The 24,121-nt window shown below is 38.4% G+C and overlaps 1 protein-coding gene across 2 annotated transcripts in view; it reads left to right on the forward strand.

The window, feature by feature from the left end:
* Positions 1-24,121, forward strand: part of LOC133623925 (kinesin-like protein KIF13B) — a 110,724-nt gene that overhangs the window by 14,275 nt on the left and 72,328 nt on the right. For both annotated transcript variants that reach the window (XM_072916250.1, XM_061987416.2), the window contains exons 3-7: positions 1,257-1,350; positions 21,137-21,149; positions 21,227-21,287; positions 21,491-21,583; positions 23,786-23,966. In XM_072916250.1, the coding sequence (XP_072772351.1) occupies positions 1,257-1,350; positions 21,137-21,149; positions 21,227-21,287; positions 21,491-21,583; positions 23,786-23,966 (442 nt within the window). The remainder of the gene's footprint in view (positions 1-1,256; positions 1,351-21,136; positions 21,150-21,226; positions 21,288-21,490; positions 21,584-23,785; positions 23,967-24,121) is intronic.

Raw genomic sequence — 24,121 nt, forward strand, 5'->3', positions numbered from 1 at the left:
CAAATCCTCCCTCCACCCTCCCTGGACTCTTGAACTGTTTCTTGTTTTTTGGGTTCTAGTTTTATTTCGTGTCAAGGGACATCTGGAATCTATCCTTTAAGGGGGGGGTACTGTTACGATCCGCTGCCCGGATCATAGTTTGTTTATGTTTGAGTCACATGTGTTTTCAGCACCTTGAGTTTTGTTTGTTTCTATTGCCATGACTGCAGATTATACACACCTGCCTCTGGTTAGTGTCCTGGACGCGCACCTGTTGCCCGGGCGCTAATCAGAGGGCTATTTAGTCTTTGTCCTGGCCTCACTCGGTCTGGCTTCCTAGTTTGTTCCCATACAACTGTTAACGACTACTTTGATTCTGCTAGCTTTTCACGCTATGCTATTTTTTCCTGCTAGCTCCCACGCTAGTCCTTTTGTTTTGCCTTTTGTGCTACGTGCATGTCTTTTGTTTATTCATCACATGATTTATATTTAAAATAAATCATTTTCCTACATGCAAGCTGTGTCCGAAGCCGTCTGCATCCTTGGGAGAACCACACCCGCATCACTATGCGACCCAGTCGTTTCAAATTTAAGTACAAAAGTCTGCGTTTTAAGGACAAAAGTCTGCGTTTTTAAGGATAAAAGTCTGCGTTTTAAGGACAAAAGTCTGCGTTTTTAAGGACAAAAGTCTGCGTTTTAAGGACAAAAGTCTGCGTTTTTAAGGACAAAAGTCTGCATTTTTAAGGACAAAGTCAGCCATTTTTAAGCTTCTCGGCATGCAGATGTATCACTGCTAGGAGAGCAGAGCTTGTAATTTCAATGTAGACAATTGAATATCTTTGTTAATCAGACAGTTGCGTGTTTGAACACGTTTGGATTGAAGTATTTCATTTGTAATGGGGAAAGTTGTTCAGTAGCAGCGGAGCACATACTGCCAGGGCGATGCAGGGCCCCGTAAGGGCCCGATTGAAATTGCTTTTTTTCCCTCTTCTATATGTTTGGACGCCTTTTTCAGGCCCTTAACATGAATGAAAAGTCCCCGTATTTTGCAGGCGCGTCATGTATAGCGAAAAATTTCATATTTTGGGGTCCCAAAAATTACATTTGGGATATGTGTATATATTGAATATGAAAATGGCCCTTGCATTTTTTGATAGTTCAGTGTGCAGCCCTCAGTAGAAAAGGTTTGGACACCCCTGGTTTAAAGACTTTGACACGATTGTGTACTGCACTAGGCTTTTTTTCATGACCTTTGACCTTTGTCTGCTTCCCACCAGAAAAAGATCTGAAGGCAAAGTGTGTGGTAGAAATGGACGCCAGTCAGACAATCCTGAATCCTGCCATGACAACGCTGAGCAAAGGAGACCCTCGGTAAGTTCCTCATTCATTCCTACTTCAAGGTCATTAGGGAATTAATTCCTACTTCAAGGTCATTGTGGATGTCATTACTACTTCAAGGTCATACTGGAATTAATTCCTACTTCAAGGTTTTATGGAATTATTTTTTACTTGAAGGTCATTATGAAATTCATTTTTACTTCAAGGTATTTGTGGAATTCCTTCATACTTCAAGGTCATTATGGATTTCATTCATATTTCAAGGTCAATATGGATGTAGTTTCTACTTCAAGGTCATTAGGGAATTAATTCCTACTTCAAGGTCATTATGGAATTCCTACTTCAAGGTCATTATGGGTTGAATTCCTACTTCAAGGTCATTGTGGAATTCATTCCTACTTCAAGGTCATTGTCTACCTACCTCGATAAAGCGATAGTTAGATAGATATTCATTCATCCATCATCATCATCATCATCATACAGTACATGCGCAGCCAAGAGCAGCTCTAGTAATGTGCAACTTGTTTTAAAACGGGTTTAATATAATTTATTTACCAAACAATAAGTTTCAAAAATCAGTTTGAATGGAGAATTGCTTCTCCATTGAATTGAATGGTGATTTGTTGTAGGTTCACATCCTTGTTATTTCATGAAACCTACAGTGCCTGATATTATTTATCTGCAATTCATTAATTAATGATTATTTAGTAAGGTATTTATTGTCATTAAATGATTTTGATCATTATTATTTTCTTATTAGTGTATGTATTCCATTTCTCATTGACATGATTGAATAGATCAGGGGCCCCCAAACTACGGATCCGGCCCGCCAGCATCCAAAATCTGGCCCGCAGCAAGTCCCAAGTTTAAAAAAATAAATATATATTAGGGCTGCAACAACTAATGGATTAAATCGATTAAAATCGATTATAAAAAATAGTTGGCGATTAATTAAGTCATCGATTCGTTGGATCTATGCTATGTGCATGCGCAGAAGCATTTTATTTTTATTTTCTATTTTATTTTTTTATTTTATTTTATTTTTTATAAACCTTTATTTATAAACTGCAACATGTACAAACAGCTGAGAAAAAATAATCAAAATAAGTATGGTGCCAGTATGCTGGGTTTTTTTTCAATAAAATACTGGAAAGGATAGAAATGTAGTTTGTCTCTTTTATCCGACTATTAATCGAAGTAATAATCGACAGATTAATCGATTATCAAATTAATCGTTAGTTGCAGCCCTTATATATATATATATATATATATATATATATATATATATATATATATATATATATATATATATATATGTGTGTATGTGTATGTTCCCATCGATAACGTGACATCATCAGCGGCAAGTGCGTGCTCTTTCAGTCAATTAGTGCTCGAGGTGTATGTATATATATATATATATATATATATATATATATATATATATATATATATATATATATATATATATATACACACATTATATATACAGCCCGGCCCCCGGCCAAATTGTTTTAACCCAATGTGGCCGCCGAGTCAAAAAGTTTGGGGGCCCCTGGAATAGATGATCCACAAACTGTGTGTATCAGAGACGTTTTCAATAAGTGAGTCCCAGCGAGCCACTTCACTGGCTCCCCAATTCAAGATAAGTATTAATATTATTATTACTACCGGTATATCTTTTTATTCTTCATATTTGTAGTTGTATTAAATTGTAGTATTAAACTCATTTTGATGGTGGTATGGTATAATATGAATGTAATATGGTATGGTATGATATAGTTGTACTATGGTATGGTATAATATGGTTGTAATATGGTATGGTATGATATGGTTGTAATATGGTATAGTATAATATGGTATGGTATAATATGGTTGTAATATGGTATGGTATAATGTAGTTGTGATATGGTATGGTATGATATAGTTGTGATATGGTATGGTATGATATAGTTGTAATATGGTATGGTTGTAATAATGTATGGTATAATATGGTTGTAATATGGTATGGTATGATATGGTTGTACTATGGTATGGTATAATATGGTATGATATAATATGGTTGTAATATGGTATGGTATAATGTAGTTGTAATATGGTATGGTATAATATAGTTGTAATATGGTATGGTATAATATAGTTGTAATATGGTATGGTATAATATAGTTGTAATATGGTATAATATGGTTGTAATATGGTATGGTATAATATGGTTGTAGTATGGTATGGTATAATATAGTTGTAATATGGTATGGTATGATATAGTTGTAATATGGTATGGTATAATATGGTTGTAATATGGTATGGTATAATGTAGTTGTGATATGGTATGGTATCATATGGTTGTAATATGGTATGGTATAATATAGTTGTAATATGGTATGGTATAATGTAGTTGTGATATGGTATGGTATAATATAGTTGTGATATGGTATGGTATAATATGGTTGTAATATGGTATGGTATAATGTAGTTGTGATATGGTATGGTATAATATAGTTGTGATATGGTATGGTATAATATAGTTATAATATGGTTGTAATATGGTGTGGTATAATATGGTTGTAATATGGTATGGTATGATATGGTTGTACTATGGTATGGTATAATATGGTATGGTATAATATGGTTGTAATATGATATGGTAAGGTATCATATGGTTGTAGTATGGTATAATATAGTTGTAATATGGTATGGTATAATATAGTTGTAATATGTTATGGTATAATATAGTTGTAATATGGTATGGTATAATATAGTTGTAATATGTTATGGTATAATATAGTTGTAATATGGGATGGTATAATATAGTTGTAATATGGTATGGTATAATATAGTTGCAATATGTTATGGTATAATATAGTTGTAATATGGGATGTATAATATAGTTGTAATATGGTATAATATGGTTGTAATATGGTATGGCATAATGTAGTTGTGATATGGTGTGGTATAATATAGTTGTAATACGGTATGGTATAATGTAGTTGTGATATGGTATGGTATAATATGGTTGTAATATAGTATGGTATAATATGGTTGTAATATGGTATGATATACTGTAGTTGTGATATGGTATGGTATCATATGGTTATAATATGGTATGGTATAATATAGTTGTAATATGGTTGTAATATAGTATGGTATAATATGGTTGGATTGGCAACACTAAATTGGCCCTAGTGTGTGAATGTGAGTGTGAATGTTGTCTGTCTATCTGTGTTGGCCCTGCGATGAGGTGGCGACTTGTCCAGGGTGTACTCCGCCTTCCGCCCGATTGTAGCTGAGATAGGCTCCAGCGCCCCCCGCAACCCCAAAGGGAATAAGCGGTAGAAAATGGATGGATGGATGGATAATATGGTTGTAATACGGTATGGTATAATATGGTTGTAATATGGTATGGTATAATATGGTTGTAATATGGTATGGTATAATGTAGTTGTGATATGGTATGGTATCATATGGTTGTAATATGGTATGATATAATGTAGTTGTGATATGGTATGGTATCAAATGGTTGTAATATGGTATGGTATGATATAGTTGTAATATAGTATGGTATAATATGGTATGGTATAATATGGTTGTAATATAGTATGGTATAATATAGTTGTAATATGGTATGGTATAATGTAGTTGTGTTATAGTATGGTATAATATGGTTGTAATATGGTATGGTATAATATAGTTGTAATATGTTATGGTATAATATGGTATGGTGTGATATGGTTATAGTATGATATGGTGTAATATGTTGTAATATGGTATGGTGTAATATGGTTATAGTATGATATGGTGTAATATGGTTGTAATATGGTATGGTGTAATATGGTATGGTGTAATATGGTTATAGTATGATATGGTTGTAATTAACAGATATATTCAATCACGTTCCAAATGTGTCTGAAATGAAACATATGCAATTGAAAATGTTGACACGTGCATCTTGGTTTCTGTACGAAGAACACAAGCGATGGTGTCACTGACTATTATCGCCAAATGAATCTGTCGGCGACAAATGGTGTTCATTATTTCTGTGCACAACATGAATGAATGGTTGCACCCGACTAGTTCCTGTGACTTTAAACACAAGCTGTTGTTCTCAATGTGCCCTTTTGCATGGGAAAGATGATGTGCACCCTGGGACACATGAGAAGTGACTTCACTACCACTTTTACATTGAAATACGTACCTAGCTATGTCACCGGTCTCCCTTAAGTCTACATGTTTACATTCTTATGTATTTTTCACTGTTAAAAAATGACAGTGAGAATTTGGTAAATACAGGAAGCTACCAGGATTTGCAGAGAATCAAATGTGTTTGTCCAACTTCTTTTCGGACAATTGAATCTGTATCTAGTAAATGAAAACATGAATTTTAGCATAGGGGAGTACGCTACTTATCTTGTTGCACCAACATCAAATTACCAGTAGTGTAAAAACAAGTTGCCTCTATATTGAAGCTATTATCATATATATCTGATTTATAACACTAAAACACTTACAAAGTTTGCGAGTTAATAGATATGATCTAAATAGTATCAATCTCACAAAGATTCCTGAGACATTTTGAGAGATAATGAGCAGGCCAGTCACATGATCCGTGATGTAGAGGAGGAACCACAGATCCCTTCCCCATCAACAACAATCTCAGGACATTTAATCGATCGCAACTGGACTGTTTGGGTTTGTCTTAGAAGACATTTCACCTTTCATGTGAGTTGACTTCATCAGTTCATGATCTTAGACTTAGATTGGTCACATCTAGTCTGAGACTTAGATTGGTCACATGTAGTCTGAGACTTAGATTGGTCAGATCAAGTCTTTGACTTAGATTGGTCACATCTAGTCTTAGACTTACATTGGTCACATCTAGTCTTAGACTTACATTGGTCACATCTAGTCTTAGACTTACATTGGTCACATCTAGTCTTAGACTTACATTGGTCACATCTGGTCTTAGACTTAGATTGGTCACATCTAGTCTTAGACTTACATTGGTCACATCTAGTCTGAGACTTAAATTGGTCAGATCAAGTCTTTGACTTAGATTGGTCAGATCAAGTCTTAGATTTAGATTGGTCACATCTAGTCTTAGACTTACATTGGTCACATCTAGTCTGAGACTTAGATTGGTCACATCTAGTCTTAGACTTAGATTGGTCACATCTAGTCTTAGACTTAGTTGGTCACATCTAGTCTGAGACTTAGATTGGTCACATCTAGTCTGAGACTTGATTGGTCACATCTAGTGTGAGACTTATATTGGTCACATCTAGTGTGAGACTTAGATTGGTCACATCTAGTCTTAGACTTAGATTGGTCACATCGAGTCTTTGACTTAGATTGGTTACATCTAGTCTTAGACTTAGTTGGTCACATCTAGTCTCAGACTTAGATTGGTCACATCTAGTCTGAGACTTGATTGGTCACATCTAGTGTGAGACTTAGATTGGTTACATCTAGTTTTAGACGTAGTTGGTCACATCTAGTCTGAGACTTAGATTGGTCACATCTAGTCTGAGACTTGATTGGTCACATCTAGTGTGAGACTTAGATTGGTCACATCTAGTCTGAGACTTGATTGGTCACATCTAGTGTGAGACTTAGATTGGTCACATCTATTCTTAGACTTAGATTGGTCACATCTAGTCTTAGACTTAGATTGGTCACATCTCGTGTTAGACTTAGATTGGTCACATCTAGTCTTAGACTTAGATTGGTCACATCTAGTCTTAGACGTAGATTGGTCACATCTAGTCTTAGACGTAGATTGGTCACATCTAGTCTTAGATTTAGATTGGTCACATCTAGTCATAGACTTAGATTGGTCACATCTAGTCTTAGACTTAGATTGGTCACATCTAGTCTTAGACTTAGATTGGTCACATCTAGTCTTAGACTTAGATTGGTCACATCGAGTCTGAGACTTAGATTGGTCACATCGAGTCTGAGACTTAGATTGGTCACATCTAGTCTGAGACTTAGATTGGTCACATCTAGTCTTAGACTTAGATTGGTCACATCTAGTCTTAGACTTAGATTGGTCACATCTAGTCTTAGACTTAGATTGGTCACATCTAGTCTTAGACTTAGATTGGTCACATCTAGTCTTAGACTTAGTTGGTCACATCTAGTCTGAGATTTAGATTGGTCACATCTAGTCTGAGATTTAGATTGGTCACATCTAGTGTGAGACTTAGATTGGTCACATCTAGTGTGAGACTTAGATTGGTCACATCTAGTCTTAGACTTAGATTGGTCACATCTAGTCTTAGACTTAGATTGGTCACATCTAGTTTTAGATTTAGATTCGTCACATCTAGTCTGAGACTTAGATTGGTCACATCTAGTCTTAGACTTAGATTGGTCACATCTGGTCTTAGACTTAGATTGGTCACATCTAGTCTTACCAAAGGTATTTGGTGCGGAATATTCAAAATGTCAGACGGAATGTCATTTTGTGACATTTGGATTACATTTTCACATACTTTGCGTCAATACAATTGTGTATGGTTGAAAGGATACAACAAAACACAAATAAAGTCAACTTGATTTTACACTCTACTGCTACTTAATAATAATAAGATGTTCTTATATTGCGCTATCTGCCGGGAACAATTTCCTATTTGGAACTTGTTTTGGGAAGAAAAGCAAACAAGTGGTGGTGAAATGTTTTCCCCAAGTCATGTGTCGACAAGCTGTTGATCCACCTGGCAGGATTGCGCTCGTAACCCGCCTGTCTGGTTAGCTCCTGCTGCAGAGGGTGTGTCCTTCACTGCCCAGTCTTGTTTGGAACATTAACATGTACTCTAGCAGCCACCATTGCACTAAAAGCTATCTCTGACTGTATTTGACTTGATCAAATGACGGACATTGTTCATCACAAAAATACAACAATCAGTCTTATTACACCACGGAGCAAAGTATTGTGTCTGTGCTGTGTTTTTACATCCAGTTTACACATGCACATGGCAGAAAATGCTGTTGTATTGTATTTATTTGTATACATAAGTATACTCTATGGTATGTATGTATATTCAAAACATATATATACACTCGGGTTTGTACAGTACACCGGTACTAATAAAGTACTGCAGTCCTAATGAATTAAAAAAGATGTGGACATGATGACATTGTTGGTAACATGAGCCGAGTCGCATGTGAGTCAACACACGCACACAGAGCACTTACAAGCGGAAATGTCGTGGAGACAAAAGAGGGAGAATTTTTTGGTTTAAAAACTAACGTTAAACGTGAAGCTATGGACACTAAAGCTTTAAAACATAGCTAGCTCGCGGCTAACGTCCCTCCACAGTGTTTTAGCTACTTCTAAATCACTAATCCTGGCCTCCATGGCGACAAATAAAGTACGTTTCTCACAAGTATCATCCCTGCAGGACGAGGAAGAGCTAAAAATGCTTCACTACACACCGTCACTACACACCGTAGGAGGATACGATTGCTAACCGCTAACAGCAAGCTAGCGCTCCACAATGTAAACAAGTGGGTGGATCTATACATATATACACTGTAATGATACCAAGTACAAGAGCCGTGTATAGTCGATACTACAATGATTACAACCATTTTTTTTTAATTATCACATCTTTTGTTATTGTTTATAAAGTCTTGAAATACATCCCTGGAAACAGCAGAACTTTAATTATGACCAATGTGTTATCCTGTAACTACTTGGTATTGGATCCATACCCACATGTCAGTGACGTGCGGTGAGGTTGATGGCTGGTGAGGCACTGACTTCATCACAGTCAGATTTACAAACATATGAACCCTAAAGAGTATCTTATTCACCATTTGATTGGCAGCAGTTAACGGGTTATGTTTAAAAGCTCATACCAGCATTCTTCTCTGCTTGGCACTCAGCATCAAGGGTTGGAATTGGGGGTTAAATCACCAAAAATTATTTCCAGGCGCGGCGCCGCTGCTGCCCACTGCTCCCCTCACCTCCCAGGGGGTGATCAAGGGGATGGGTCAAATGCAGAGGACAAATTTCATTACACCTAGTGTGTGTGTGACAATCCTTGGTACTTTAACTTAACTTTAACTTTACACATACAAACTGTAGCACACAAAAAAGCACATTTAATTAAAAAAAACGTTATTATGGTCTTACCTTTACTTATAAATGAAGTCCATGCGCCGCAACTAAAGCCCTCACTTAAACTTTCCACGTGCAAGATTGAATCTATTTAAAAAAGTGTAACCGAGGGTTTATAAATGTCGCCTATACTGTATGAAACTACAAAATAACAAACACGGAGGCTCCAGTTTACGCGAGGACCACTTTATTTACTTTCTTTCAAAAACCTCCGCAACGTGACATCACTTCCGCTCTTAACGCCTTCAAAATAAGAGCTCAAGGCATATACTGTATAACAGCGCATAACAGGAACTTAACATCACAAAGAGGAAAGCCCATGAAAATAGGTTACAAAAGTTATTTAATAAGAAGCCAAAAAGTGCAAAAACAATAATGTTCATGTTGGAGGAGTTGTGAATTAGGTACACCTGCAGTCTGCAGGTGTATCTAATGTTGTGTCCCTGCAGTCAATCACAACTCCTCCAATACCAACATTATTGTTTTTGCACTTTTTGGCTTCTTATGAAATAATTTGTTTAAATAGATTCAATCTTGCACGTGGAAAGTTTAAGTGTGGGCTTTAGTTGATATAACAATTCTACGACGGGGGTGCAGGAGGCGAGCCTCAGCCAGTGCGTCTTTTGCAGCCGTTTTATGATCGCTCAGCACAAGAAATGCTTTTCACACATACAGTTGTTGACAAAATACACTGTACATTATATACCTCAGCTAACTAAACTATGGAAATGTATAATATAGTTCATATAGCAATACAGTCTCACTGCACAGCAGGCCAGCAGTTAGCCGAGTCATTGCGCAATCCATGTTGCGGCACTGAGTGACGTGCCTCAACTGGCTGCTGTTCACCGCACCGTCTCTTCTCAGTATTTGAACGGCAAATGTGAAAATTCAGCGATTTTGAATAAAAATAATCTAAAACTGGTGAAGTTAAATGGAAAATAACTTTATAGTATAATCACTGGATACATATAACAATTTAATTTTTTTTTTTTTTTTTACATTTTTTTTCTTTCCATGATGGCAGGTGAGGCCCTGCCTCACCTGCCTCTAGTGACTGCACGTCACTGCCACATGTGTAGTATCAGCCAAAACTAATGTAAAGTATCAAAGAGGGGAAGAATAAGTGATTATTTCATTTTAACAGAAGTGTAGATAGAACATGTTAAAACAGGAAGTAAGCCGATATTAACAGGAAATGAACAAGTAGATGAATAATGTTGACTTAATAATAGAATGAGAGATGACACAATATGTTACTGCATACGTCATACTAATTAGGATCATTTGTTTGTTTACTTACTACTAAAATACAAGTTGTCTAGTATGTTCAACATCTTATTTCATGACAACATTCTTCTTTACTTGCAATAAGAATCATATGTTACATGAAATATATTCATCTTTTGAATCAGGAGTTGCCTAATCAGCAGCAATGTTTAATAAGTACAAGGATTGTCTTTACTATTGAATGTTAAATTGTCAATACAGTGTGTCAGCGAGGCACCTGAACTGTCCTGCCTAGAAGGGTCTGTGGTCAGACAGGTTACTTATGAAATCCTTAATTCAACTGTTTGAGGCCAAAGCACATATTTGTCGTTATGAAAATATTGCAATACACCACCAAACAAAAAGTACGAACCCCGTTTCCATATGAGTTGGGAAATTGTGTTAGATGTAAATATAAACGGAATACAATGATTTGCAAATCATTTTCAACCCATATTCCGTTGAATATGCTACAAAGACAACATATTTGATGTTCAAACTGATAAACATTTTTTTTGTTGCAAATAATCATTAACTTTAGAATTTGATGCCAACAACACGTGACAAAGAAGTTGGGAAAGGTGGCAATAAATACTGATAAAGTTGAGGAATGCTCATCAAACACTTATTCTGAACATCCCACAGGTGAACAGGTAAATTGGGAACAGGTGGGTGCCATGATTGGGTATAAAAGTAGATTCCATGAAATGCTCAGTCATTCACAAACAAGGATGGGGCGAGGGTCACCACTTTGTCAACAAATGCGTGAGCAAATTGTTGAACAGTTTAAGAAAAACCTTTCTCAACTAGCTATTGCAAGGAATTTAGGGATTTCACCATCTACGGTCCGTAATATCATCAAAGGGTTCAGAGAATCTGGAGAAATCACTGCACGTAAGCAGCTAAGTCTGTGACCTACGATCCCTCAGGCTGTACTGCATCAACAAGCGACATCAGTGTGTAAAGGATATCACCACATGGGCTTAGGAACACTTCAGAAACCCACTGTCAGTAACTACAGTTGGTTGCTACATCTGTAAGTGCAAGTTAAAACTCTCCTATGCAAGGTGAAAACCGTTTATCAACAACACCCAGAAACGCCGTCGGCTTCGCTGGGTCTGAGCTCATCTAAGACTGACTGATACAAAGTGGAAAAGTGTTCTGTGGTCTGACGAGTCCACATTTCAAATTGTTTTTGGAAACTGTGGACGTTGTGTCCTCCGGACCAAAGAGGAAAAGAACCATCCGGATTGTTATATGCGCAAAGTTGAAAAGCCAGCATCTGTGATGGTATGGTGGTGTATTAGTGGCCAAGACATGGGTAACTTACACATCTGTGAAGGCGCCATTAATGCTGAAAGGTACATACAGCTTTTGGGGCAACATATGTTGCCATCCAAGCAACGTTACCATGGACGCCCCTGCTTATTTCAGCAAGACAATGCCAAGCCACGTGTTACATCAACGTGGCTTCATAGTAAAAGAGTGCGGGTACTAGACTGGCCTGCCTGTAGTCCAGACCTGTCTCCCATTGAAAATGTGTGGCGCATTATGAAGCCTAAAATACCACAACGGAGACCCCGGACTGTTGAACAACTTAAGCTGTACATCAAGCAAGAATGGGAAAGAATTCCACCTGAGAAGCTTAAAAATGTGTCTCCTCAGTTCCAAAACGTTTACTGAGTGTTGTTAAAAGGAAAGGCCATGTAACACAGTGGTGAACATGCCCTTTCCAGACTACTTTGGCACGTGTTGCAGCCATGAAATTCTAAGTTAATTATTATTTGCAAAAAAAATAAAGTTTATGAGTTTGAACATCAAATATCTTGTCTTTGTAGTGCATTCAATTGAATATGGGTTGAAAAGGATTTGCAAATCATTGTATTCCATTTATATTTACATCTAACACAATTTCCCAACTCACATGGAAACGGGGTTTGTATATACAGTATACAACAATATTTATTAGGTTCTATTACTATCATGTTTGTCCCCCAATCCCTAATTTCCCAGTGTGCCACTAGTTTGTGAGAACGTCAGCCGTTTTTTGGAATGTTTCCTACCGTTCTCAATCATTATGAGCGACAAGAAGACAGGTTTTGGTTGTTTCTTTTGCATTCTAACATGTAAAAGTCGTCTCGTTCTTGGTGGCTAACAATGCAGCAATCAATTCTACCTCTAAACTAGGGATGTCCCGATCCAGGTTTTTGCACTTCCGATCCGATACCGATATTGTTTTTGCACTTCCGATCCGATACCGATACTGGCCTACCCGAGCATGTATTAAAGTTTAAAGTTATTTAGCCTACTTAGTTGTTAAAATCATGTTGAAAAGGGTTTTAGTACTCTTGATAACAACTAGCCATCTGAATTAGGTGAGTTTGAATAATACACAATGGTTGGTAACAAGAAACTGACCTGTTTATTCAAGAATAAACACAAAATAGGCAAAATTATACATGACAAACAGAAATGGCATCATTGAACTAGGGCTGGGCGATATGGCCTTTTTTTAATATTGCGATATTTTAAGGCCATGTCACGATACACCATGTATATGTGGATATTTTGCCTTAGCCTTGAATGAACACTTGATGCATATAATCACAGCAGTATGATGGTTCTATGTGTCTACATTAAAACATTCTTCTTCATACTGCATTAATATATGCTACTTTTAAACTTTCATGCAGAGAAGGAAATGACAACTAAAAAAAAATCACTTTTTTTCATACGGTGTTGATGTGGAAATGTTTGCCTCGGCATTTTGATAGTGTGGGCGTGTGGCACCGAATGGAGATAAGCGTCTCGACAGACGTTACAATATTTGAAAAATGATGACGAAAACTGTTTTCTCTGTCGTGTCCGTGTGTCGAAAATTGTTATGCGCTTATTTTTTTATTTGATTTTGTGCGTGGCATATATTTGCCGTGCGCAGAGGACGCTTGAGCAGTGCGCAATTGCACAGGCGCGCACCTTAGAGGGAGCGTTGCTCGCACGGCTGCGCTAGCATCACAGCTAACGTTAGCCATGCTGCTACCTCTCTGCTGGGAGAGGACGTCTACGTATGTGACGTATGTCGTGACAGTATGTGACGTGTGTAAGAAAGTGCGCTTGCTGTCTGTGAGAGGGAGACACAGGAAAGAGTGAGAAGAGCCTGTCGTGTAATGCCAGCAGCTAAAAGCAACTGCGTGAGAATCCACAGACGTGTGGATGTGTTGAAGGTGTGCTGGAAAATGCGGAACGGAAATTAGGGAGCAGCAGAAAAGTGGAATGTATTATTTAAATAGGTGCGTTGAAAAACAGGGACCGGAGTTTTTTTTAAACTGGATCTGGATCGGCATTTTCCCATGCCTTGCCGATATGCATTTTTTGGCAAATATCGGCGGCCGATTCAATCCAAATATCGGATCGGGACATCCCTACTCTAAACCACTTTAAAAATGTATTCAAAGACTGTCATGAAACACTTCATTTACGTTCTGTAACCTGTATAATTACCAAGTTGTAGCGACATTGTTATTGTAAGAGCGAACACTGAGAAACTCTTTTTCTAGCGTACTAACACATTGGTATGCTACGGTATTAGCCGTAAAAGATAACTACAGCTAGAGGTAAGCTAGCTTCTACGTCAACACGAAACGCATTTGAGTTTGTAATGCACAACACTGTGATAGAACACCATAGAGCTGATGTCTGCTCTCGTTTAGTGACTCCTTAGAGCTGATATCTGCTTTCCTTTAGTGACTCCTTAGAGCCGGTATCTTCTCTCCTTTAGCGACTCCTTAGAGCTGATATCTGCTTTCCTTTAGCGACTCCTTAGAGCTGCTACTCGCTGCCAGGTATCTCAGGAATGTGCTTGGCGGCCCAGTATAGGACAAGACGTAAAGTTGCTCTTTCATAGGCCAACGACGCTCACACAGAGACGCCTTGTTTCACTTTGGGCGGCCATCACTACTTTTCTTCATTGACATGTCTGCTTGCTTAGACAATCACATTATTGCATGTGCTTGCCTATTTTCAATGCAATAAATATAATATTACAGTATGAATAGAAACACACATAATCTATCTACTAACTCTGCTCTTACTTTGTTCATTGTCCAATTAAAACTAGATCATTTTTTTATTTCTGTCCACCTCTGGTGAACTGTGCCAATGCTTTTAAAATACTCTTTACGTACTTCATGTTCCAGTGGGACACCTAAACTGTCCCGCCTAAAAGGGCCTGAGGTCAGATAAGAATGACTGGTTGGGAAAAGTACCGTTGATAAAACATTTCAAGGAAAACATATTTGACTCATTGTCTTTGGAAAAACAAAGAAGTGATCTTTTACTATCTGGATGAAAATAAAAAGTACTACTTTTGTGTGAGTTTGTATTACCATGAAATCAACAGATTAACACCAAAGGTCAGAAGTTTTTGGTAACACTTTAGTATGGGGAACATATTCTAAGTAACAAATACTTAATTAAGAGTTATTTGGACACTAGGGGAACATATTGTAAGTAACAGACTTAATTTAGAGTTATTTGGTTAGGGTTAGGGTTAAAGGGGAACATTATCACAATTTCAGAATAGTTAAAACCATTAACAATCAGTTCCCAGTGGCTTATTATATTTTTCGACGTTTTTTTCAAAATTTTACCCATCATGCAATATCCCTAAAAAAAGCTTCAAAGTGCCTGATTTTAACCATCGTTATATACACCCGTCCATTTTCCTGTGACGTCACATAGTGAACACAAACAAACATGACGGAAAGAACAGCAAGCTATAGCGACATTAGCTCGGATTCAGACTCGGATTTCAGCGGCTTAAGCGATTCAACAGAACACGCATGTATTGAAATGGATGGTTGTAGTACGGAGGCAGGTAGCGAAAACGAAATTGAAGAAGAAACTGAAGCTATTGAGCCATATCGGTTTGAACCGTATGCAAGCGAAACCGACGAAAACGACGCGACAGCCAGCGACACGGGAGAAAGCGAGGACGAATTCGGCGATCGCCTTCTAACCAACGATTGGTATGTGTTTGTTTGGCATTAAAGGAAACTAACAACTCTGAACTAGGTTTACAGCATATTAAATACATTTGGCAACAACATGCACTTTGAGAGTGCAGACAGCCCAATTTTCATCAATTAATATATTCTGTAGACATACCCTCATCTGCTCTCTTTTCCTGAAAGCTGATCTGTCCAGTTTTGGAGTTGATGTCAGCAGGCCAGGGAAGCTAGGGTCGATATTCTTCTCTGGATCATCTTCGGTGGCATAAGGGAGGTGTGAGCCAACACTTCCAGGGGGTTTAGCTCGCTCGTCTGCGGGAACAAACTGCCGCCATTGCTTGCCGTGCTACCGAGGTCCTTTGTCCCTGAATTGCTCACACACTCCGGCAGATTCAATGGGGGTCTGGCGGCAGATTTCTTTGACTTTATCGTTGGAAATGCATCTACTTTGAGTGTCGCAGGATATCCACACATTCTTGCCATCTCTGTCGTAGCATAGCTTTCGTCGGTAAAGTGTGCGGAACAAACGTCCAATTTCTTGCCACTTTCGCATCTTTGGGCCACTGGTGCAACTTGAATCGTCCCTGTTCGTGTTGTTACACCCTCCGACAACACACCGACGAGGCATGATGTCTCCAAGGTACGGAAAACAGTCGAAAAAACGGAAAATAACAGAGCTGATTTAACTCGGTGTTTGAGAAAATGGCGGATTGCTTCCCGATGTGACGCCACGTTGTGACGTCATCGCTCCGAGAGCGAATATTAGAAAGGCGTTTAATTCGCCAAAATTCACCCATTTAGAGTTCGGAAATTGGTTTAAAAATATATGGTCTTTTTTCTGCAACATCAAGGTATATATTGACGCTTACATAGGTCTGGTGATAATGTTCCCCTTTAGGGTTAGAGAGTTATGGTTGTTGTATAATAAGGCCATGCAGAATAAGGCATTAATAACTACTTAATAATGACTATTTAAGAGCTAATATGTTACTAATTTGCATGTTAATAAGCAACTAATTAATGGTGAAAATTTTCCCTATACTAAGGTCAGAATTTTTTGGCCACACTTTAGTATGGGGAACATATTCTAAGTAACAAAGACTGAATTAAGAGTTATTTGGACACTAGGGGAATATATTGTAAGTAACAGACTTAATTTAGAGTTATTTGGTTAGGGTTAGAGGGTTAGGGTTGTTGTATAATAAGGCCATGCCGAATAAGGCATTAATAAGTACTTAATAATGCCTATTTAAGAGCCAATATGTTACTAATTTGCATGTTAATAAGCAACTAATTAATGGTGAAAATGTTCCCTATACTAAGGTCAGAAGTTTTTGGTAACACTTAAGTATGGGGAACATATTCTAAGTAACAAAGACTTTAATTAAGAGTTATTTGGACACTAGGGGAACATATTGTAAGTAACAGACTTAATTTAGAGTTATTTGGTTAGGGTTAGGGTTAGAGGTTTATAGGGTTGTTGTATAATAAGGCCATGCAGAATAAGGCATTAATAAGTACTTAATAATGACTAATTAAGAGCCAATATGTTACTAATTTGCATGTTAATAAGCAACTAATTAATGAAAATGTTCCCAATACTAAAGTGTTACCGAAGTTTTCGGGCATTCTGAACCCAAGCGGCTACTAAAGTATTCAGGCTTTGTCATGTGTCGAGTAGGTCAGACGCAAACGTTTATTTACATACCTTAATTGTTTCCAAACAGTGTCTGTAACACGGCAGTAAAACGGCTGATCAAACAAAACAGAAGTCATCGTCATGGACCCACTAGCTGCGGAAGCTAGCTCTCCAATCAGCTAAACGGACTCAATAAATCCACGGTGACGTTTTGGTAAAATTACAAAAGTGAAACAATACAAAAAGAATGTAAGTTATTAATACTAACACTGACACTCGTAAACGTGTTAGCATATTACCTAATGCTAACGGCGCTAGCTTGATTACATGACGATAGCATGTCCAAATATGCATGAAAACGCTCCTACAGACATCACGCATGGTACGGTTTAGTAAGCAAGAATGGTTTTAGTTATGTTGTGAAACTTGCAAACGTTGCTTGGAGCGATGAAGGAAGAATGCAGAAGACAAAACAGGACTTCTACTTCCGGTTAAAGGCTCAGTCTAAACAGAATGGCAGGGCAGCACATTAGCACCTGCAGTGAGCAAACTCGTCCAACAGATAGCGCCATAGCACAAACAATCCATCATCATCATCAATCTTTATTGCAGACCTTAAGATCCATTAAACATATAAAAACACAATACAAAATATTAAAAACAAAACAATAAACATTAAAAACAAAACAATAAAACATAAAGCCCAAATGTCAGTTTCTGACATACAACCATGTGTGCCAATGGTTCCACAGTCCAGATGAGTACCTAACAGAACTGCGGCCAGGGTTTGTTATCACAGTGATTATGTCATTTTCAGACTCAGATGCCCTACACACAAACTTATACGCTGAAAAAGTGGGCACCCTAACACAAACAAACATCTGGCTTGCACTGGAGCTTCTTGGAATTCCCAGGAGCAGCCTCATACAATCATTATAAGCAACCTGCAGCTTCTGTATGCTTTTCTGCTTATATTTTACCCACAGGGGGGCAGTATACAGAGGAGTGCAATAGGCTCTGAATAAGTTTATCTTTACATCATTTGTACAATAATACAATTTCTTTCTCAGCATGTTGGCTTGAGCATACAGCATACGCCGCTGTCTGTATAGGTCAGGGGTCGGCAACCTTTACCAGTCAAAGAGCCATTTTGACCAGTTTCACAAATTAAAGAAAACAATGGGAGCCACAAAAATCTTTTGAAATTTAAAATGAAATAACGCTGCATACAAAGTTGTTGTTTTTTGCTTTGTGCTATGTACAAACCAAGGGTCTCAGACACGCGGCCCACACCTTAATATGAAAATGTAATGTTAGTGCGGCCCGCAGGTTTATATGAATGGCGCTTGACAGCGTCATACTTGTCAACCCTCCCGATTTTTCCGGCAGACTACGAATTTCAGGGCAACTATTCTCTCAAACGTGCCGTGATGGTACAGCATTTAGCGCCCACTACAACCAGCGTGCCGGCCCAGCCGCACGTTGTATGGGGCTTCTGCTTGCTCACGTAAGTGACAGCAAGGCATACTTGGTCAACAACCACACAGGTTCCACTGATGGTGGCGGTATAAAAAAACTTTAACACTCTTACTAATAATGCGCCACACTGTGAACCCACACCAAACAAGAATGACAAACACATTTCGGGAGAACATCTGCACCGTAACACAACATAAACACAACAGAACAAATACCCAGAATCCCATGCAGCCCTAACTCTTCCGGGCTACATTATACACCCCCGCTACCAAACCCAGCCCACCTCAACCGACGCACGGGGGGGGGGGGGGGTAGCAGGGGTGTATAATGTAGCCCAGGAAGAGTCAGGGCTGCATGGGATTCTGGGTGTTTGTTCTGTTGTGTTTATGTTGTGTTAAGGTGCAGATGTTCTCCCGAAATGTGTTTGTCATTCTTGTTTGGTTTTGGTTCAAAGTGTGGCGCATTATTAGTAAGAGTGTTAAAGTTGTTTTATATGGCCACCGTCAGTGTAACCTGTGTGGCTGTTGACCAAGTATGCCTTGCTGTCACTTACGTGTGCGATCCGCGCACCTGGGCACGATTGCGGCGTCGCTCCCGGCGCGCCCCGCCTCTCCAAAGCGTTAAAGAGGAGTGCCCGTCTTTGTAAACACTGAACAGGCACGCCAAACGCGCCTCTCAGAGCGAAACAGTGCTTTAGTTTATGAATTTACAACGCAGATCCAAATGACACATTCATGTTGTTGTGTAATGATGACAACGTATACTCACGCGGACGATTGACTAGTTGATGGTGATGGCAAGAACGCTGTCGGGTGTTTTATTTTCAAATGTTCGTTCATAGCCGTTGTGCTGCTATGATAGGCCATTTCCGCTCGACACAGTGTGCATACAACAACATTATTAGGCCGTTTATTGAAATACTCCCACACTTTTGACGACTTTTGGCGTGCTTTTTTCTCCTCGCCCGCATCGTCAGCTTTGCGCTCCGCCATGACAGTAGTGTGACGTAAATATGCGACGCGTCGACGCACAAAAACGGCGTCGACGTATTTACGTAACCGATGATGTCGACTACGTCGACGCATCGTTTCAGCCTTAGTCAGTACCATGCTTAGTTTTAAAACCAAAGTGATTGTCAGCAGTGGTAAGAAAAGCGCTTAAGCGTTCTAATAAAATTCTCTCTATAACTTTAGAAAGTATGCTTGCAAGTGCAATAGGCATGTAATTATCCACGCTTTCCACCTTACCTGCCTTGTCCTTGATGACCGGCACCAGAGTGACAGCCAGCATGGAGTCAGGCAGCAGCCCGTGTGACTTCAGGCCTGTAAAACAGATGGAAAGCAGGACCGCTACTCTGGGGCTAGCATGTTTCAGGTGTTCTGCGGTTATATGATCAGGGCCACTGGCTTTATTATCAGCTAGCTGGGATATTGCCTGCAGCACCTTGCTTACAGTGACTCCAACAGCCTCACAGTTGTGGATGCTGCCTATATCAAAGGGGTCACTTTTTTAACACAATTAAACAGTGCAGAATAGTGCTGCCTCCATTTCTCAGCTATGTTATCAGCTCCAGCTACACCCTCAATTGTGCATGGCAGCGGCATACTGCCTCGGTTCAATGTTTTCACCTCTTTCCAGAATCCACTGATATTGCAGTTAAGTAGTTTCTCAGCCAATGAGTCAGCTCTCATAGTGTGCTCATTTTGAATGACAAATCAAATGGCAGATTTGTACCTAGAATGTGTTAGCTTCTTACGATCTAGTACTGGACCTAGTCTAGGTCTGCCAGCCAGAACCCATTCCCTGAAAGCCTCCTTAGCCGCAGTGTAATGCACTCGAACGTGTTTGTTCCAGCCTGGCTTCCCACTGGATTTCCTGTTCGTGCATGTAACATAAGGACTGCTAGCCTCACACAGGGTTTTGACAGTATAGTCATACATTGCACAAAGGGATTTTCTATGATTCATATCGTTACAGTTAAGATTAGTACAAAAAATTGCATCAAGTGGAAGAGACATATTATTTAAAAGAGCATCAGTTCTCCTGTAATAAAACAGCACTTCCTCATCTGTGAGTTTAGACCAGTGTAGCACACCATTTCAGTGTATTTGCTTTGTTTTTCTCAACTATTTTCACAATGACCACCAGTGAAGAAATATCCATAAATTAGCCGCACCGTTTTATAAGCCGCGGGGTTCAAAGCCTAGGAAAAAAATTGCGTCTTATAGTCCGGAATTTACGGTATTTGGCTCTGCGTGTATTTCATTTCCACTCCTACTGACATTTTCATCCCTTTCTCCTCAGGAATCAGCCAAAGGTTCGTATTTTCACATCAAAAATGTCTCGTTTGTGTTTTCAGAGCCCAGTAGAGTATTTGTTTATGTGTGCCATCAGGTGTTTGCCTACGATCACTGTTTCTGGTCCATGGATGAAACTCAGAAGGACAAGTTTGCAGGTTTGCTTTTCATCTGACTTTTGCGTTTCGGTCATTTCTCGTTATGGAGTGAGAGCAAAAGATTCACCATGTGGTGCACCATGTCCATTGTCCGCCATCTTCACATGTTCAGATGAAACATGCTTTGTCTGGGTCTTTGTTTCTTTATCTGTCAAGTTCATTTGAACGTGCAACGAGCCTTCAGCGTTTGTTGATGTGTGCAGGACAAGAAGTCGTGTTCCAATGCCTTGGCGAGAGTTTACTTGACAACGCCTTCATGGGGTACAACGCCTGCATCTTTGCTTACGGGCAAACAGGTAAATCTAACACTACATCAAAATAAGTATGCATTAAAACTGACCTGAGAGCAGTCTTCTGCTAGTAACTTTACAGACCGCTATTACCCAGCCTTAAAGCCCCACTTAAGAATTTTCAGGAGTGTATATTGCAGCGTCCCGGAAGAGTTAGTGCTGCAAGGGGTTCTGGGTATTTGTTCTGTTGTGTTACAGTGTGGATGTTCTCCCGAAATGTGTTTGTCATTCATGTTTGGTGCGGGTTCACATTGTGGCGCATATTTGTAACAGTGTTGAAGTTGTTTATACGGCCACCCTCAACGTGACCTGTATGGCTGTTGCCCAAGTATGCTTGGCATTCACTTGTGTGTGTGAAAAGCAGTAGATATTATGTGATTGGGCCGGCACGCAAAGGCAGTGCCTTTAAGGTTTATTGGCGCTCTGTACTTCTCCCTACGTCCGTGTACCACTCCGTACAGCGGCATTTTAAAAAGTCATAAATTTTACTTTTTGAAACCGATACCGATAATTTCCGATATTACATTTCAAAGCATTTATCGGCCGATAATATCGGCAATCCGATATTATCGGATATCTATAATTTTGAGTTTAGCAGGAACAGAGCCAAGGCAGTTTCGGTCCGAAATTCCTCGTCTTTGAGCTCACGCCAGCGAGTGAAAGCGGGGGCAATGATGATCCTGACTGTCCTTTTAAACTCTGTGTCTCCTCGGATAAAACTTTTCGTTTCTTTGGTTGTTTTGGAGGTGTCTGTTACTACATTATATGTATACTTGCAGTGTGTATATTGTACATATTACATATTGTTATGAAGGTGTCAGTTACTACATTATATATACTTGCAGTGTGTATATTATACATATTACATATTGTTATGAAGGTGTCTGTTACTACATTATTTGTATACTTGCAGTGTGTATATTGTACATATTACATATTGTTATGAAGGTGTCTGTTACTACATTATATGTATACTTGCAGTGTGTATATTGCACATATTACATATTGTTATGAAGGTGTCTGTTACTACATTATATATATACTTGCAGTGAGTATATTGTACATATTACATATTGTTATGAAGGTGTCTGTTACTACATTATATGTATACTTGCAGTGTGTATATTGTACATATTACATATTGTTATGAAGGTGTCAGTTACTACATTATATATACTTGCAGTGTGTATATTGTACATATTACATATTGTTATGAAGGTGTCTGTTACTACATTTTATATATATACTTGCAGTGTGTATATTGTACATATTACATATTGTTATGAAGATGTCTGTTACTACATTATACATCTATACTTGCAGTGTGTATATTGTACATATTACATATTGTTATGAAGATGTCTGTTACTACATTATATATATATATACTTGCAGTGTGTTTATTGTACATATTGTTATGAAGGTTTCTGTTACTACATTATATATATACTTGCAGTGTGTATATTGTACATATTACATATTGTTATGAAGATGTCTGTTACTACATTATATATATACTTGCAGTGTGTATATTGTACATATTACATATTGTTATGAAGGTGTCTGTTACTACATTATATATATACTTGCAGTGTGTATATTGTACATATTACATATTGTTATGAAGATGTCTGTTACTACATTATATATATATATATATACTTGCAGTGTGTTTATTGTACATATTGTTATGAAGGTGTCTGTTACTACATTATACATATATACTTGCAGTGTGTATATTGTGCATATTACATATTGTTATGAAGGTGTCTCTAACTACATTATACTGTATATATACTTTCAGTGTGTACAAAAAATGTTGATGGAGGGTTTTGAAGTAGTTTTACAGACTTTGGTGACTACAACAGTGACCCACATTAGTCACATCTTCCAGGTGTTTATCATCTTTAAAATAAAAAAAGATGTCTTCTTGTCTCTCATTATGATTGTGAACGATAGGCAACGTTGTAAAAAAAAGTGCAGTTCCCCTTTAAGTACAATACTTAACACTGGTCATGTCAGTAGTTGCTGATACTGAAACACGACGAAGAATATCAGTCCAATACTTAATGAGCACATCATTAAAACTCATGAATGTATGACTTATAAAGTCAAGTATTATTAATTGACTTATGTAAGATAGATTGGAAGATTTACAGTGTGGGTCTTCCTGTACTTGTTCCTCTACCTGTACCTGTACCTGTCCAGGTTCTGGGAAGTCGTACACCATGATGGGTTCTGCAGAGCAGCCTGGTCTCATCCCTCGCCTGTGCAGCTCCTTGTTCTCCAGGACTGTGCAGGAGGCTCGGGAGGGAGAGAGTTTCACTGTGGAGGTTTCCTACATGGAGATCTACAACGAGAAGGTCCGGGACCTGCTGGACCCAAAAGGGTGAGAAAGAAACTTTCTTGTCAAGAGACGTGTTGTGTCAAGAGATGTGTTGTGTGACTCGATCCTTCGTACACTTTTTGGCTAGTAATAATAAGTACACATGTGTTCCTGTGTACTTATTATTTCTACTGGCTAGTAATAGTAAGTACACGTGT

This window comes from Nerophis lumbriciformis, linkage group LG26, assembly GCF_033978685.3.
Source record: "Nerophis lumbriciformis linkage group LG26, RoL_Nlum_v2.1, whole genome shotgun sequence".
Taxonomy (NCBI): Eukaryota; Metazoa; Chordata; class Actinopteri; order Syngnathiformes; family Syngnathidae; genus Nerophis; species Nerophis lumbriciformis.